At 57.8% G+C, this 17,050-nt stretch overlaps 1 protein-coding gene across 8 annotated transcripts in view; it reads left to right on the forward strand.

Moving 5' to 3' along the window:
* The window catches only part of LOC120600635 (arf-GAP with GTPase, ANK repeat and PH domain-containing protein 1), a 317,727-nt gene extending 307,941 nt beyond the window's left edge, over nucleotides 1-9,786 (forward strand). For 7 of the 8 annotated variants that reach the window (XM_039860060.1, XM_039860076.1, XM_039860114.1 and 4 more), the window contains 2 exons: nucleotides 6,059-6,314; nucleotides 8,416-9,786. In XM_039860060.1, coding sequence (XP_039715994.1) covers nucleotides 6,059-6,314; nucleotides 8,416-8,619 — 460 coding nt within the window. In that variant the 3' untranslated portion in view covers nucleotides 8,620-9,786. The remainder of the gene's footprint in view (nucleotides 1-6,058; nucleotides 6,315-8,415) is intronic. The other variant, XR_005652247.1, reaches the window with a different exon arrangement.
* The last annotated feature ends 7,264 nt before the right edge of the window (nucleotides 9,787-17,050 follow it).

Here is a 17,050-nt window from a genome sequence, read left to right on the forward strand (position 1 = left end):
CCGCTTCCTCCCGCTCACCCCTCAGAAGAGCCCTCTGCTCCCACATGCTCTGCCACAGGACATCCTTTAAAATCGGCGTTGAAAAGTCTCCCACCCTGCGAGGAGGGAAAATAGATGTTTCCGAAAGGAACAATGTGACAGGTGACAGGCGCAAAAAAGTTCTCGGCCTTTTAACATTTGGGGGGAGGGGTTCCCATAACAATGAACACATTAGACTTGACACGGGGGGAGCTTTCGGGAAAGGCTATCTATCGCCCAGGGCTTTATGGAGGCATCCAGGGAAAACCTCATTGGTGGAGACGGTGGAGAGAGGCTGAGGCTGATGGCACCCCAAAATATCGTCAGTCCCGCCTTAACGATGGGCCCCGGGAGGCCCGGCGGCCGTCTGGTCACCACTCCAGTGTCTGTCTTGCTAATGGCTTGTCTCCTAGAGCAGCACAGAACAGTGTCGAAAGCCAATCCGAAGCTTTGTGGTTATTTTCTAAAAAACTTTCTTTTCTGGGAATCCGAGCCATTAACCTCGTTGCCCCCTGGCAGTGAGCTGAGCCTCCCCGCCAGACCCGAAATACAGCTGATGGCAGCTGAGCGTGACAGCACCCTGCAGCCCACCGTGCAGGAGGACGGGAGGTCATGGCACCAAGGCGCCATTGCTTACGGACGTGGCCCGGCTCCGAAGTGTCTTCTGAGTAGGCCCACCTCGCCAGGCGCCGTCAGAACGCAGTCGTCCGCGAGGCTCGGCCCCGTGGCTGACGCGTCACCGGTACATGACACTGGCGGTGGCCTCCTGGTCTGTGTAACAGAGCCCGGCTCTTTCGCTAGTGACTCCGCTTGACCGTAAACACGTGTCCATGATGGAGCGCCACGAACCCATCACGCGGCTCGTGCAGAATTGTCAGTAAAGGTGGAGAAAGGCTTAAGGCTTATGACAGACAGAACTGCAGCAGCGGCCGAGGACGGCGTCCTGGTAAATTCACATTCTCGTGCAGAGGGCACCCAGCCGCCGCGTTCGCACTCACTGGGGTAGGAGCCGGTTCGCCTCCTGGGCGGCTTGCAGCGCTGGGGACGCCCACACTCCCAAGATGCCTCTCTGGTCACCTGCAGACCGAGAAATCTCACGACTGGTCGCCGCCTTTGTCGCCATAATCATCAACAATGGTGTCACATGACTGGCCTTGTCCCGGTGGCATTCTCGACTTCTGGATGCCTCGATCCCAGACCTCTCATCAGTGACCCGCACGTGTCCCCTGGAGGCGAGCACTGCAGTGGTCTGCCAGCGCCAGGCACAGAGGCCCTCGCCCAAGACGGAGCCTGGTGCAGGCCACACGTGCTGATGGTTCCTATCCCTGGTCCTTGCCACAGAAATTGGGACAAAGCTCTGTTACCCCGGGACCCTCGCCGCACACACTGTCTTGCAAACGTAAACGCCCGTGTGCATCCCTGGTCTCACCTGTCCTGACTTCCTCCCCACCCCAACCTCCATTCCGTCATCCGCTGAGTTAGCAGGGCTCCCGTCCGCGCGTCACCTGATGTGTATCAATAGTCCTGGGAGGTGGTCCCTCCTGCTCCCCACATCCGGTCCTCATGCAGGATGATGGGAGCTCAGAGTCCCTCCCTCTCCAGAGAGCAGAGCCAGGCTCCCGGCCACGGAGAGCCCTGAAGCCCGAGGCCACTGCGGGAGCCTCACTGGCCGCCAGCAGGGAGGGGCCCCTCACGCCCGCAGCCCCATCCTGCCCAGATGGCACAGGACTCCCGGGTCTCCACAGCCCAGCTGCCCTGCTCCAAACCAGGAGAAGCCCTGCCTCTCGATTCCAGACGCCCCACCCTCCCCACCGCTTCTGAAACTTGGAACGAACAAAATCCACCCATCTCTTTACCTGAATCCTTTCCTTTCTGTCGCAATTTCTCAAAATATGGCCGCCCACGGGCGTTTTGCCCAGTGTTTGATATGCAGCTCCTTTGTGAAAGCATGTACCATGCTTCGGGGTCCCTTGAAGAGCTCAAGGTTACCAGGAACTGTCAGTAAAGCAGTTACTGTCGTCGGCACCCTCAGCGTGGTCACCCTTGGCAGGTGCTCCCGTGGTGTGGAGACTGCCCCTCGTCAGTGGGGCCACACGGCATATACTGGTGCCAGCACTTGACTCCACTTAGCAGGCACTGACCCTGCAGGCTGCAGGTGGGATGTGTCCTAGGGGTCATCTTGGGGGGACACGCAGAGCCTTGGCCATGTCAACGCCCCTCAAGGTCAAGTGTGGCAAAGCCTCGTCTGTAGTGCCACCTGAGCCTGGCAGACCTCCATGAGCCTCAGTGGACACCCAGCTCTGGCGACCTGGACCTCCCTGCCTTCCGACCCCTAAATCCAGCGCTGGCCGATGGCTCGCACATCAGGGGCAGATGGAGGGCCGCCTACAAAAGGCTTCATTTTAGGCAGGAAGAAAAGAAAATACTGACATCTGTGCCTTCGCCTGAATCTTCGTATTTGGGGAGCGGGCCAGGGTCTTTCTTCCAATGAGTTGCCCACTCGCCACTCTCTCTAGCTCCCGTGTGGCTGATTTATTTAAAGGTGTGTCAGCAAGGGGCTCAAACGAGGAACCTCCTCTGCCGACGGCTGGCCGTGCCAATAATTCATTTTTTAGCTCATTAGCTAACGGAGGCTGTGAGCAGCGGGCCTCCAGGGACCGCCACGAGGTGAGGTGATCGACTGCCGGCTCCACTGCTCTTGAAGTGGCCTTCCCTGGGGAGCATGAAAGCTGAGCCAAGACAAGGCGGCTCCCAGAAGTAGGACCAGGAATCGGGGCGACGATCGGAGCGTTTGTGCCTCAGCGCCGTGGTTTCTGGGGGGCGGATGGCTTCAGACGACACATTTGATTTTAGGCAGAAAAGGAGTCGGCGCCGGCGCCCACCTTCCACGTGTTTACACTTGACACAGAATCCAAATGAGAGTGACAGAGAACGGGGTGGCTTAGGTAACGGACGCTTACTTTCCCACAATTCCAGAGGCCGGAAGTCCAAGGTCAAGGTGTCTCAGGGTTGGTCGCGGCCGAGGCCTCTTCCGGGGTTGCAGACGGCGCCCACTCACCGAGTCCTCACATGGTCTTTCCTCTGTGTGCACTGCAGGGGTGAGGGGGAGGCAGGAGAAGAGAAGCAGAGATCTGGTGTCTCTTCCTCTTATAAAACTCCCATCCCGCTGGATCGGGTCCCCACCCTATGACTTCATTTAAGCTTAATTACCCTCTACACGCTCTACCTCCAAAACAGCCACATTGGGGATTAGGGCATCAACACATGAATTTGGGGAGGGGGGGACACACAATTCTGTCCAAACATCTAGGAAGACTTGAGACATCTCGAGGCCATAGACAGGGGCTTCCAGACTTGGTCCCGGAGACCCCGATAGCTGTGGGGTTATTTAAACCCACTGAACCCCCACCCTCACGCCTGCAGCGTCACACACAGGTAGAGCAGCCACGAGGCTGGTGAACGCTCTCCGTGCCCCTGTCCCAGATTTCACGTACAGAATATTAGTCTTTCTGCTAAAGAGGATGCCCCAGACAGCAAGCGTCTGCAGCCCCGCCAAACCTGGACCCGCCTTTAAACGCTGGTTTTTAAAAGCAAAGAACAGTTGGAACCGGATAAACACTCCGAGTTCAGTGCAGTCAGGTGAGCTTGTTTGCCAGGTGACCAGAGCAGAGGGCAGATGGTCCGTACCCCTGGTCACGCAGCACGTCCCCGTGAGAATGCACGACAGCAGGAGAGGACGCAGAGCTGCGGGCTCGTCCTCGTTCTTCGAGGCATTTGAATATTAAAGACAAAATTGCATCGTTGCGGTTTGGGCTCTAGGTCCTACGTTCGGTTCTCTGGTTCATCCCTGGACTATTTGGCAGTGAGGACGAACATCGCCCGGAACAGAATAAAACAGTTCGGATTTTAATGCCTGCCAAAACAATTAAGAACTAACAAATTGGAACTTGAAAACCTGGGTGGATCCTTCACCATTGTCCCTTTCGTTTAATTCCCATTTTTCTCGTTCTCGGTGATTTATGACATGCGTCCACGTGTGTTTCATACGTCTTAAATAAGGTTTCTAAATTACACGAGAACAGGAGTTGTTTGGGGTTTTCCTGTCTGTTGCCTGACCCCGCGCTTCTGAGACGTCGCGGGCGCTCCGATGCCTGTGCCGTGGCCTGAGCAGGGGTCCGGGACACTGTGCACCCGGCCGCCTCTGTCCGAGCCGCGTTTGCAGGTGCCGCGGTGGGTCCTCTGCTGCAGCCAAGTGTTTGGCCTGGATCTCTCTGCATGAAAAGGGTCGTCGGGGGTTGCTGTGGGGTCACTGGCATGTACCAGGAAGTGAAGCAAAACTAATCCAGATTTGCTCCTGGAAGAATTTGTTTGCCTTAGTATTTAAAAACAGATTAGGGCCCACCCGACACTAGATCACTAGGAGCAGTGTCAACACGGGTAAAAGGTGTCAACAAGGCCTTTTTTCTGTACTTGGGGAGAAAGAACGTCACGGGTAACGAGCTTCCTTTCTCGAGGGTCAGGGCGGTCCGAAGCGATTTCTCTGTGTCGTTCGTAGCTATGTACCCTGACCATTCCCCTGGAGAAAACGCTGCATTTTCAGAGCGGGCGACTGTGAAGCAGCGTGTTATTTCAGTCTCGGGGGGTAACCGCAGTCAGTCCTCATCTGCACGGCTTTCTTTACCCTCATCAGAAGCATCCGTCCAGTGAGGCGACCGCTCCCCTCTGTACCCCCGACTCTTCCATTCCAAGAGCTGCTCGCATCGGTCTCTTAGATTTTCTTGCCTGCTCCCCGCCCCCCATCCCCCCCCAGCAATGCTGCAAAATCGCAAGGGTTGCTGAGTTATCGTCAACGTCTTTTACGCTCTTTTTTGAGAAACCAAAACGCAGACCCGCCATCAGTAGCCACGGAGCGCGGGAGTCAGCTGCCCGGGGTCGGGACCTTTGGGTCAACGTAAACACGCCTTGCTGCTGGTTCCCTTCTCTCTCTCCGGCTGGCCTGTGCACCCTGCCTCCGCCTCATTTTCCCTAGCCCTCCTTCCAGATGTCACAGGCAGTGTCTTGTCCCCTTTGGAGCAAGGAGGGGTCTGTCATCATGCCCATCCAGCTCCCGATATTCTCAGCAGGCCGTGTCATCGGGGGAGGGACCCAGCTGCCCTCGCTTCTCCCTACAACCCGAGGAGGCCCCTCTCCTCCCCCAGCTTCCTCTCCTCCGCACCCCTAGCTCAGCTCAGGCCTCCAAGCCACCTGGCCCTGTCTCCTGGGCTGGGCCCTACGCACGTTCCCTCAGGAGACCCGGCCATTCTTTGTCATTTAAGGAATTGGTGGCATTCTCTATGGAGCCCTCCCAAAGCATCAGAGGGATCAGAGAGAGGCACAGGGTAACTGAGTGCAGCCCACAGCCCTTCCCATAACCGCCCGAGGCCCCGCCCTTGCGTACGTGTGTCCATAGCAATCTCTTCCTCCAGGGTAAGCGTTTCGACGCCCAGGGTGTTCACACACCCCCTCCCGAGTGGGTGGGTTCAGAGCCGAAGGCAGGTCACACCCAGGTCGGGGAGCCTACCGCCGTCCCTCGACTCCGGCCAGGTGTCTTCAGTCCCGACTCAGCCGCAGAAAGGGCCTCGCGGCCCGTGACGTGCATCCCGCATCCCGCTGGAAGGACCCCAGCTGGAGCGGGCCTCTCCAGGCCGCAGCCTGGCATGAGAAGCGACAGAAATCAAGGGAGAGGTCAAGTCCCTGGGCCTCCGAGGTGGCCCTCACACTGCAGGGCGTCAGAATCCCCCGCAGGGGTTGTTGCGATGACCCCCAGCGGCTCTGATTCTGTGACCTGAGAACCCGCCTTTCCAGTGGGTTCTCCAGAGCTGCGGGTGCTGGGGGGCTCACTCTGTGAGCCGCAGGTGAACCGTCCCCCTGGGGGCCTCCTGACCCCGGGGAAGACCCTGCTCTCCTGCTGTTCCGGGCCCCCCCACACGGGTGGGGGCCTTGGGGCCGCAGCCTCGGTCGTCCTGCTGGTCGTGACCGCCCCGTCTGATGGTTTCCGCAGGGAGGAGAGGGAGCGCTGGATCCGGGCCAAGTACGAGCAGAAGCTCTTCCTGGCGCCACTGCCGTGCACCGAGCTGTCCCTGGGCCAGCACCTGCTGCGGGCCACCGCCGACGAGGACCTGCGGGCCGTCATCCTGCTGCTGGCGCACGGCTCCCGAGACGAGGTGAACGAGACGTGCGGCGACGTGGACGGCCGCACGGCGCTGCACGTGGCCTGCCGGAAGGGCAACGTGGTCCTGGCACAGCTCCTGATCTGGGTAGGTGGCCGGCCCGCCCGCCCGCCGGGCACGAGTCGCTGAGGGACAGCGGGAGGGTCCCGGCCGAAGCGTGGGAAGCAACGGGAATGGGGCATTTCGGGTTTCGTGGGGAGCACCCCACCCCAAGGAGGGATGAAGGGGGGCGCGGGGTCAGCGGGACGTGCTCTCCGCACGGGGCCGTGCCCGGCGCGCAGCGTGTGCTGGCTCTCCTGCAGAGTTCGTTGTTCTGGTCACCGTCTGGGTCAAACGCGGTTGGCGGTGTCCTTGTTGGTCCTACAGAAGACTCCCATCGTTTCGTTTTGTTTTGTTTTGTTTTTGCGGGGGGATTAAAAAATGAGTGTTTTACATGATTTTCCAGTTACCAAATGGGATTTTTCATTCATGTAACACAAAAACACCACACCCCGAACTTTGAGAGTCGGTGTGGTAGGAGTTTGTCAGAGGCCTTCATCTGGGCTATTCTGATGGATTTCTACTGGGGAGAACTATTCTTTTTAGTCCTTACTGAAGTGTGTGCCACGAATCTCGAACAGGGAGCAAAAAGGGACAGACTGTGACTATGAAAACGGGTGCTGCCTGGACCAGCCAGGACCCCACATCCCATCCGAAGGGGGACAGAAAGCTGCCTGCCGAGGGGTGTCTGGCGGGCAGGGGACACTGCCCAGAGGTGGCCCGCCCTGCCGCGGGCTCTGCCGTCTCCACCTTCACAGCAGGAGAGGGGTCTGTGCCGCGCAGCTGAGGATGATGCCCGCTTCTACACATTTTTTTTTCTGGCTTTCGTGATGGGTGCAACTGGAGAATTAGACACCCAGGTATCAGAATCACTCAGACGTTTGGCTTCACCCTGACAGTTGGGTGTGAGTCTGCTCAGGCCTCCCTACAAGGTACCAGACTGGGGGCTGAAACAACAGAAATCTATTTCCTCACAGATTTGGAAGCCAGAAGTTTGCGGTCATGGTGAGGGCCAGGGGGTCTCTCCTGAGGCCTCTCTGCTGAGGCCGCAGACGGCCATCTCCTCTCCTTCCTCATGTGGCCTTTCCTGTGTGTGTGCACACCTCGTGCCTTTTCTTACTTGTATAAGGACGCCAGCCATGCTGTGCAGGGCCCCACCCATACGACCTCATTTAACCCTAAGTACCTCTCTAAAGGCCCCCGGGCTCCAAATAGGCCACTATTGAAAGTCCCGAGGGTAAGGACTCTAGCACAGGGACTGGGGGGGGAGGGGGGCACAGCTAGTTCTGCAACAAATGGCATGCCACATTTCCCTCTCAAATTGGGCCAAGGTTCCTTTAATCGAGGGCTCCATGCCGCGGAGTGTGAAGCTGCTCCCATGTCGTGATGGGCGCGGACGTCGTGGCGCCTTTTTTCCCCGACAAAATGCTGAAAGCGCTGGTGCGATTTAGCCTAGCGTGTCCCCTGGCGGCCGTCACGGGACTGGTCCGAGGTCCTGACAGACTCCACTGAGAGCGCCCAGCACAGAGCTCTTGACACCAGCGCCAGTGTTTAAACGGGACGCGTAGCCGCCGAGGACAGTCCCGGGTTACGCTGGCACGGAGGAATTCTGGCTGGCTGTCACGTGCCACGGCTCGAACGATTTTTAATGACATGAGGAGATGACCATAGTTCAGTGTTCAGTAAAAAAAGAAAAAAAAAAATGAAAGATACAAATTATCCGTGTCAGTTTCACGTCAGTTACGCGTGCCCGAGCCCGGAGGCGACGCCTTGCGGGGAGGCGCGGAGCTGCCGTGCGTCGTGGGGTCACGGGCGCCTTTCCCCGTGCTCTTCAGCTTTCGCTCTGTGGCTCCCACGAGGACAGCGACTTGCCCGTGAGATCACAAAAGTGACCGTGTTTTTTTGCGTTTACAGTTGGAAGGGCAAAGTAGACATAGCGAACCCCACGTCACCCCGGGCCCGTGTCTGTCGCCCAGAGCAGGTGCTTTCCTTAGAAGCACCCCACGCGGGGCCAGGCCGTGCCTCCACACGCGGCGGTCGGCGCGCCCGGCTCACCGCAGCCGGTCCCCAGAGTCCCCAGGCCGCCCCCGTGTCCCCGGCCACGGCGCCCGCCGGGCCTGACGCTAACGCGGCTCTCTTGCCTCCACAGTACGGGGTGGACGTCACGGCCCGCGACGCCCACGGGAACACGGCGCTGGCCTACGCGCGCCAGGCCGCCAGCCAGGAGTGCGCGGCCGTCCTGCTGCAGTACGGCTGCCCCGACGAGCGCTTCGTGCTCATGGCCACCCCCAACCTGTCCCGCAAGAGCAGCGGCCGGGACGGCAGCAGCGGAAGGGCGCCCACCATCATCTGAGGCCCCCGGGCGCCCGCCGCCTCCGGCCCCCTCTCGCGGATGTCACAGCACGTGAGTCCCGCCGCGCCCCCTCACTCCGGTGGCCACCCGCCACCCCCCTCCCGCCCTCCCTCACCCCAAGCGACATCGCCGAAACCTGGACAGCCCTCGAGGGCCGAAGAGGAGGCCAGGAGGCCGTCAGAGATCTTTTTTTTTTTTTTTCCACAAACTCCCCTAAAGCGACACATGGGAGCGACCGACGGGCTGTGGTTGGTTGGTCGACGATAGCACACGGCGGGCGTGTGGGACCCTCGTCCCCACCGCCTGCAGAGACGGAGCACGCACAAGGGACGGGAGCCAGCGGGGGAGGGGAGCGGGCGCGGGGGGAGGGGGCGCACCCCCTAACTGGCAGTTAAGCACATCAGTACATTTCACCTCTACCACACGGAACGCTCGATCTCACGTCTTCTGCGAGGAGCTTGACGGCGTAAATCAGAAGCAAGCAGAGTTTGTCAGGTTGGAAGCCCCTATGATGGTCTGTGTCAAATCAGTTGTAGCTAATCTGTCCAGGGAGAATACTGGCTTCATTACGCCTGTGTAGTTGAGTTCTTCCAGCATTACCGCTGTTTAATAGGACATGATTACTCATCACCGGGAAGAAAGCATATTAGCCAAGGAGGTAGTTAGGCAGCACGCTCTGGTGATTGCCACGATGTGATTGCAATACTCTTAGAAGCATCATATTATCCCAGACATGTTCTCCCAAGCCCTCCTTTCTAAATTCACTGTCATAATTTAGTATCTGTTTAATTTTTCAGTCCAAAGAGAGGAAATCAGTTGCTGAGTATTATTTGACTGCAGTCTCCTTGGTGCAAAAACAAAATGGGAAAAAAAAAAAAAAATGAGAGTAACTTGAAATTCGAAAAGAAGATCACAGATTCAGCTAACAATAATAACATTTCGAGAGCATTCGGTAAACTAAATGCATAAAAGGCTTTCCCACCCCCTGCCCCAAACATGAAAGATGTTTTGTGTCCTTTTGCCAAGGTAGACGTCTTGGGTCTCAGTCACTCCTGGGCCGCGATGCCCAAGTCACACAGGCTTCTGTATCATGTCTTTAGATAAGATGTGTGGAAATCTATTTGAATAAAAGAAGCATAAATATGCATTGATTTTTGTACAGACAAATGGCACCTCTGTTAATTTATAAATTGAACTGGATGTGAACTAATAATGTACAGCTAGTCGCGATAAGAGGGTTACAGATCACTGTACATGCAGAATGTTCGCAGCGGTAAACACTCCCATTAATGTGATATACAGCTTTTAAGAAGGAGCACATCGGAATAAGATGGTGGTACAATTTGCTTATTAAAATCGAGAGAGAAAAAAAGACACCGAAGCATATCGGAGAGGGGTCGGAGGCCCGCGAGTCCTCGTTTCCGAAAGCAGAGCTTCGATCTGCTGCCACTTCTGCCGGCCCCAGGGGACAGGGCCCCCCCCCCAGCAAGGCGAGGGGCGCTTTCCGAGTACCAGACCCGGTGCTCGCTGGGGGTAGGTAGATGGCGGCCACTGCCACCGACAGTTCTGGCACAGACTGTCCCGACAGGATCCCTGAGACCCGTTCCCGGCGGCCAGGCTCTCCATTTTAGTACGTCACCTGATCGGCCGTCGTCATGGTGTCGGCCCGCTTCTTTCAGCCGCCTCCAGCGTGGTGGCCAAACTAGTAAACCAGATCAGGACACCTCGGGCTAACAAAGGAAAGGGGTGACTGTGCCGAGAGCCCTTTGGCCGTATGATGGGGAAGAGGGTTGTCACCTAGAAGGACCACACCAGACCGATGTAGCGCAGGAACACAGGGACACAGTCAGCCTCGGGAAGTTCTTTGCTCTCATGTACGAAACCTTCTATTTTATAAGCATTTTTTTCCTGTTTTTTCACTTTTAAAAAAAAAAAAATTAAAGTAGGTGAGAAAAAAACAAAGCTTCGCACACAGGTTATACGTAGGTCAGCGTCTCACGGACGTTCTGACCTTCGTCCAGCCCAGTGGAACGTGGCGGCTTCCAGCAGTGACAGGTGCGGAGGCCGCGAGTCTGAGGACCTTGGCAGCGTGTCCCTAACCCTCCACCCGACTCTTAATTCTGCGTGTCCTCACTGCGTAGTTATCCCCAACGTGAATAGGAAGAAAGAGAAGTCGTTGCCTATTTTCGAAGAAGCACTGCTGCTCTCCAGCTTCCCACGCCCGCCTCCGCACAGCCTACAGCATAGACTTTACGTAGTGATCACACATACGGTATAAATGAAGTCCCTAAATTATTTCATCGTAGTGAACCCCCACCGTAGGAATGCTTTATCGTAGCGACGCCTCCTTTTGAAAAGAGATGGAATTCCTCGTCAGGCTTCTCTTTGGGATGTATATGAGTGTGTACATATTATTGTATGTTTATAATATAATATTTTCCCAAATGACTTCTTTTCTCACTTAGCCTTTCATGACCTGAATGCTAGCTTGTTGGGGTTCTGTCCCCTTCCGACCCTCCGGCACGGGGGCTTTGTCGAGTCCCCCTCGACCCGTGTTCCAGCTCCTGGAGGCAGCCTGCTTTGCTGTGTTTTGGCAACAGAGGAAAGGCTAGTGGGTTTCGAGGGTTTTCTTCTCAAGGAGGGGTGACTGCTTGTGTTTGTGTCAGACCGGAAGTCCTTCTTCACTGACAGTGTCCTCATTCCCATGTTTAAGCCTCACTAACACCGAGACTAGAGAAGCGACGAGCCGGGGCCAGTGTTAGGAAGGCTCCAGTTTGGGGACGGGGTCAGGCTTTCATTGTTTATTTCCTCGTAAGTTCTATGACGATGGCACAAGAAGCCACCACTGCAGAAGCCACATAACCTTTTTCTTTTCCCTTTGAGGAGAAAGCACCTGCTGGGGAAGGCGCAAGAGCAGGCAGTCACAGGAGGGGGTGGCCTTGAGGGTGGCCTGGATACATTGGGTTCCTTCCGTGGCCAAGAGAAAGGAGCCTGGACTCTGAGCCCACCCGAGTGGACCCGGAGTCCCAGGTGGACGGACGGCTTACCACGCCAGAGCCCCAAGGGCGGTTCCCCGTCCCTGCCATCTCCTGTCGTCCCACGAGATAAGCAGCTTGAGGGTGAGCAGGTGACACGGCCGTGAGCCTTTGGTCTCACAAGCAGGTGCGGTTTCCTGTCTCACAGGAAGCATACACGATGTGGAATTATCCAGAAAGCAGGCGGAGAGGCAGAGGGATGCCTGCCGGTCCCAGCCCAGCGGGCACAAAAGAGGGCGGCTCTCACCGAAGCGCTCTGGGCCGGACACGTGCATCAGCACCTTCTCCACGGGGCCATGGGCCCGGCTGTGTCCCCTCCAGCTGCGGTGCAGGGCCTCGCGGTCCCCCCGTCGCCGGCCCCGGCCCCCGCCCCTCTTCCAGGGTTGTGTCCGGCCCGATGAGGTTTTCTTGGACCAGAGCCTCTGCCATCCAGTGTATCCAGTGCAGGCACCGGTCCCTCCACACTTGAGAGAGCCACACACATTCGGGGGGTCACTCCCCACATTTGCAAAGGAGCCGCCACTGACTTCATCAGGGAAGAACACGGTCCGGCATGAAAGCCAGCCCAGAGGCCAAGCGGACCCGGGTCACCTGGCTTTGCTGCCCCACCTGTGCAGCCTTGGGCAGGCATCCAGCTTCTCAGCCTTGTTCCTCGTCTGTGACACTGGGGTGGCTTTGCAGGGCGTGGCGATGTTTCAAGCCAACGTGATCGATGTCAGCCTCACGCCCAGCCAGGGGCTAGGTGCTCAGGAGGTGGCCGTGTTAAGGACAGAAAGATGGCTAGGACCAAAGCTAGGTCACACGCCTGGAAGGCGGCCCCTGAGCTGGCACCCCATCCTCAAGCCCAGACTGCCCGATCGCTGTCATCAGCCCACTGACCAAACTTCACCCTCCATTTTTTCAGTCTGAGATCGATTTTCCAGAGGCAGAGAAAAGGCCGCACCTCGCCTCGTGCCAGTCACTGATGTTGGCTCGGGCCCAAGATGACCGCTTCTCCCACAGCCTGTTGCGCTGTTGGCTCGGACGGGCCTCCCTCCGTTCAGAAGCCACTCCCAGGCACCGACACGCCGCAGTGACACTCACGTACTGGTCCTCATTCCCATGTCCTTTGCCCACCGTAAAACCCGAGCTCGCCAGAGCGCCCCCGGGCTGGCAGAGTGTGGCTCTAGGTTCTGCGGCCCCCCCACCCGCTCTGGCTTCCTTTCCCTCCCTCCCTGTGCGCTAGGATGCTGAGGGTCCCCTCGCTTCAGCTGTCTTACCTTCCAGGGTCCCCTTCAGCTTGTCTCGTGCCCGCACTCGGCGATGACATCTTCCCCCTCAAGACCTGCCATCAGGTCCTGTGGACAGCACCCCCAGCCCAAACTGTGCTCACGGGTGACATGGGGTCCCCATGGCTCCAACTCTGCCAGCCCTTCTCCCTTGCATTTAGAATGTTCTGGAAACAAGGTGGGGTGGGGGGAATCCATATTTTCACCTAAGGGAGGTTCAGAAGCCTTGCAACAATATATGCCCTCTGAAGGCGTGATGAGGTCTCAAAACGTCTCAAAAGGCAGAGATAATGAGAAAGCAGATCCGTTTACCTCAGTGGGCTGCTGCCCCCCTCTCCCCCACATCTGCCGTCTCTTCCCTCGCAAACCCACAAGGTCGGCACCGCTTTCTAGAACCCTCCCCACCCTGGACAATATTTATGTCCTTCGAGCAAAGAAATTGAAAAGCAGTCAGGAAAGATTCAAATAGAAATGCGCTGAAGACAGACACCTTTCTTCTCTGGGAAATGACATTTCTGACCGCCCCCTCAGACGTGGGTTTCACGGGTCATGAAGTCGTGTCTCAAGGCATCGTTCACCCTTGTCCGTCACCAGAAAGCCCTGTGGTCAGTGAGTCTGGTGTGGGCCCCACTGGCCTGCTGAGGTCTTGGCCATTCAGGCATCTAAAGTAGTCAGCATCGGATTCCTTTCCGGCACGGGAGAGAGCAGGGGAGCGGTTTAGCCACCTGGGGCGATGCAGGCCGTGCTCAGGCTTTTACCTCCTTCACGGCCACGACACGGCTACTGTCCCAAGGTGCCGGGACATCGGTGACTAGAGAGGAACGGTGCCACTCAGGGTCAGCACGCCCCTGTTGGACCCCTCACCTCACTTGTCACTTCTAACAACTTGGACACGAGTCCTTCAAAACCACAAGCGTCCTTTCCCCTGGAGAGGAGATGCTGCCCGCAGAGCATTCCTAAGCCACGCCCGCAGGCTTCCTGTTAACTGTGGTGTCTGCTGCTCTTTAAATGTAGGGGGGCCCTTTCTTCCCAAGTTCGGGTATTTCGGTCTGGGTCCAAGTTGAAGTTAGAGGACATTTCACCAGTAGGGGATTTTGTAAAGCCAGAAAGTCTGTTTTTGATCTGCGACTTTTAAAACTCCTAAGTTCCGGAAGCTCCTGGGGTCCACCAGTTAGTAAATGCCGTCCCGAAGCGAGAGTTCAGGTCCGCACGCTGGCAGACTCTCCTCGCCATGTCTCAGTGGCAAGGTGCTGTCTTGCTGTCACGTGGCAGCCTGTGGTTCCCGATGTTGCGCCTGGCTGGCGGATGCCCTTGTCTGAGGCCTGCAGCCCGTCACAGGGTGTCGGTGTTCGGCGGTGGGCTGGGCCGGGCCGGGCAGGAGAGCCCCACAGAGCCCGCCGTGGCCCTGAAGGCGGCAGGTGTTCAGGTGTGAGCTGCCCTGGTTAGATGGAGGACAGGCTCAGGCCTCTAGCCGGGTGACACCTGCTCAGCAGCCACTCGATGTGTGCAAGGCAGGGTGTTTTCATGCGTGTGCCAGAGGTCGGCTTGGGCTTGTTTCTTTTATTTTGGCTGGGCACGTGGCATCTGTAGGGAAGGAACCCCCGAGGGCGGTGATCAAGCCATGTAACAGACGCGCCACTCAGGACGGATCCAGAATGATCTAGAATTCAGTGCCGGCAGGAATTGTATGACTTTTGTCTTGAGACGCAGGTGAGAGTGTTGGAGAGCCTTCCGAAAGGAACAGGCCCCCCTAACATCCCAGCCGTCGGGAGCAGTTGCCCCGAATCAGAGGATGTCCCCATGTCCCCAGAGCCAGACGGGTCCTCGCCGGCCTGGGAAGCTGATGTCTGAGCTGGTTTGAGACTCTTGTCGAGGAAGATGTCACCTGACCCCTCGAAGCTTACTTAGTGAGGGGTCGCCCGTGTAAAATTAAAGGGGTGTGGGGCTCCATGAGGACGTGCTGGGTCTCTCCACCCCGCTGTGACACCTGCATTTAGAAATCCGAGTGACAGGCCAGGTGCGAAGAGCAGTCAGCGCTACACCTGACGTTCCGGGGGACCACGGGTGTGTGAGCCGGGGCGGACTGGGAGTCAGCTCTCACGCTCACGTGACACATGACGCACCCCCCCAGCCCCACTCGGGGGGTCCCGGCAGCCTCCTCCCCACGGCAGATGCGGGGTGCACAGGCGGACTTCAGGGAAGACCGGGGCCCTGAGCAGACGGGCAGTGGGTGTCCTTAGAAACTGCTCCGTGACGGTTCACACATCTCGACGTTAGCGACGGTGCCCTCTGCACACCTCGAAAAGCACCACGGTCCCCCTCCTCCGCCCACGCTTTGTGTCTCTAACGCACCACATTCTGGAGGTTGCGACCCCTGCCCGGCCTGCCACCCGTGTTCTGGGGGGTGGGCTCGGGGGGGCTGTCGCGTGCACTTGCTCAGAGGCTCGCTGCTGAGCCCCAGAGAACCACTGAAGCCACACCCCGCTCCAGCCACCAGAATGTTCGAGGAATGGCTTTCTGCCCCCCACAGCCCCCACTTCCCTGCCCGGGACTCTGAATTGGGTTCTCATCTGGCCCAGGGTGTCTCCGAAAGGGGCACCCCAGCTAGTCGGAAGCGACCCCCGCAGAGGCCTGTGTAGGAGAGGGCGGGGGAGGCCGAGGCTCGGCCCACGTAGCACAGTTTTCTCTTTCTGTAAATAGCGATCGTGGAAGGGAAAAGCAGCCTGGGGGGGGGCCGGGTGGCTGGTCGGCTTCGTTTCGTTTTGGTGGTTTTATGTGACCTCATCCCGCAAGGTTATGTTTCGCGAGGACGCAGCGATGCTTTGTTTATACTGTTTGTCCTGTAATTAAACCATCGACAGACATTTCCCTCGGCTTGTTATTTCGTATGCTCTTGTTTTGATTAAATGTGCCGGCTTGGACTTTCCTTGGGGTTTTCTGTGTCCTCTGTACAGTACGCTAAGGGGAACGACAGAGAAACAGGACGCGTGTAAAGCAGTGCAGAGAGGCGGCCGTAGAAGAGCGGCCGCCCCATAAAGAGATGCGCATACGTCCGCGCCCCCGTCGTGGAGGTTTTTGTCGTTTTTCTTTGGGGGCGTCACTTGTCATGAGAACTCAGTTTCTGTTCCCAGGCGAGGAAAATCGGAAGGGAAAGGGGTCTCCGCTGCTCGCGGAAGGGGTCACGCGAGGCCCCGGGCAACCCCGCGGAGAGGGGCTTGGCCCCCGCGTGCCACGCTTCCTCACGGCCGAGGGAGAGAACGAGAAGCATTCCCAAGGAGCTGAGGGGTCCCCGTTCCCCCAGCCCGGGGTCTGCTGGGCGTGCACGTTCCCGATGCTTCTGCCAGACCTTAGCATAAACCACACCTCCCAGGCAGGATGCGGGCTCGGCCGATGGCCAGGACGTAAACCTATTGAAGGATGCTATTTTGAATACTACTTTTTTAATTTCGATTTTCTCATACAAAGTACATCATATCTTTACCCCCAAATTAGAAAAGTATAAAGAAGGTAAAACTCGCCCAATGTGCCCACCCAGACGTCGCTGCGATAGGCTATTCAACACCTTCCAGATGCTTCTCTGTGGTCAGCAGATGCCCCTGTGCCCCACCCTCCCACGTCAGGTGACAGAGTCACGTGACCTCCTGACACATCACTGTTTGTGCTTCCTGCTGAGATGTCACACGGCACAGGGCGCCTACACACCACCGAGTGCCTCGGGGACTGACCCAACACTGAATGTGGTGCCACCCTGGGGCGGGGGCGGCATCCTGCCCAGCCACACGGTCACAGGGCCCCCGCGACATGGTCACACGACGCCCAGCAGGCCAAATGCAAAACGCTGCAAGGGTGACTTGTCTTCCAGACAATAAGCGACGGGGACAGAGCTGTGGGGGACGCGTTCCATTTGCGCACGCGTTGGTAACACTCATGGAACCGCGGCTTAAATAACTGAACGGATTATTTTTCTCACGAGAGGAGACACCCAGGGTGGGCAGACCAGGGGTGGCGTAGACGGTTCCAGAAGGCCCCCCGGGCCCAGCCTCCTCCTGACCATCTGGTCAACCATCGCTCGCGGGGTCCCGTGACCTCCTGACACCCACATAGGGCTGGTCAGCCTCCGGCACCCGC

This window comes from Pteropus medius, unplaced genomic scaffold (genome assembly GCF_902729225.1).
Source record: "Pteropus medius unplaced genomic scaffold, Ma_sr-lr_union100, whole genome shotgun sequence".
NCBI lineage: Eukaryota > Metazoa > Chordata > Mammalia > Chiroptera > Pteropodidae > Pteropus > Pteropus medius.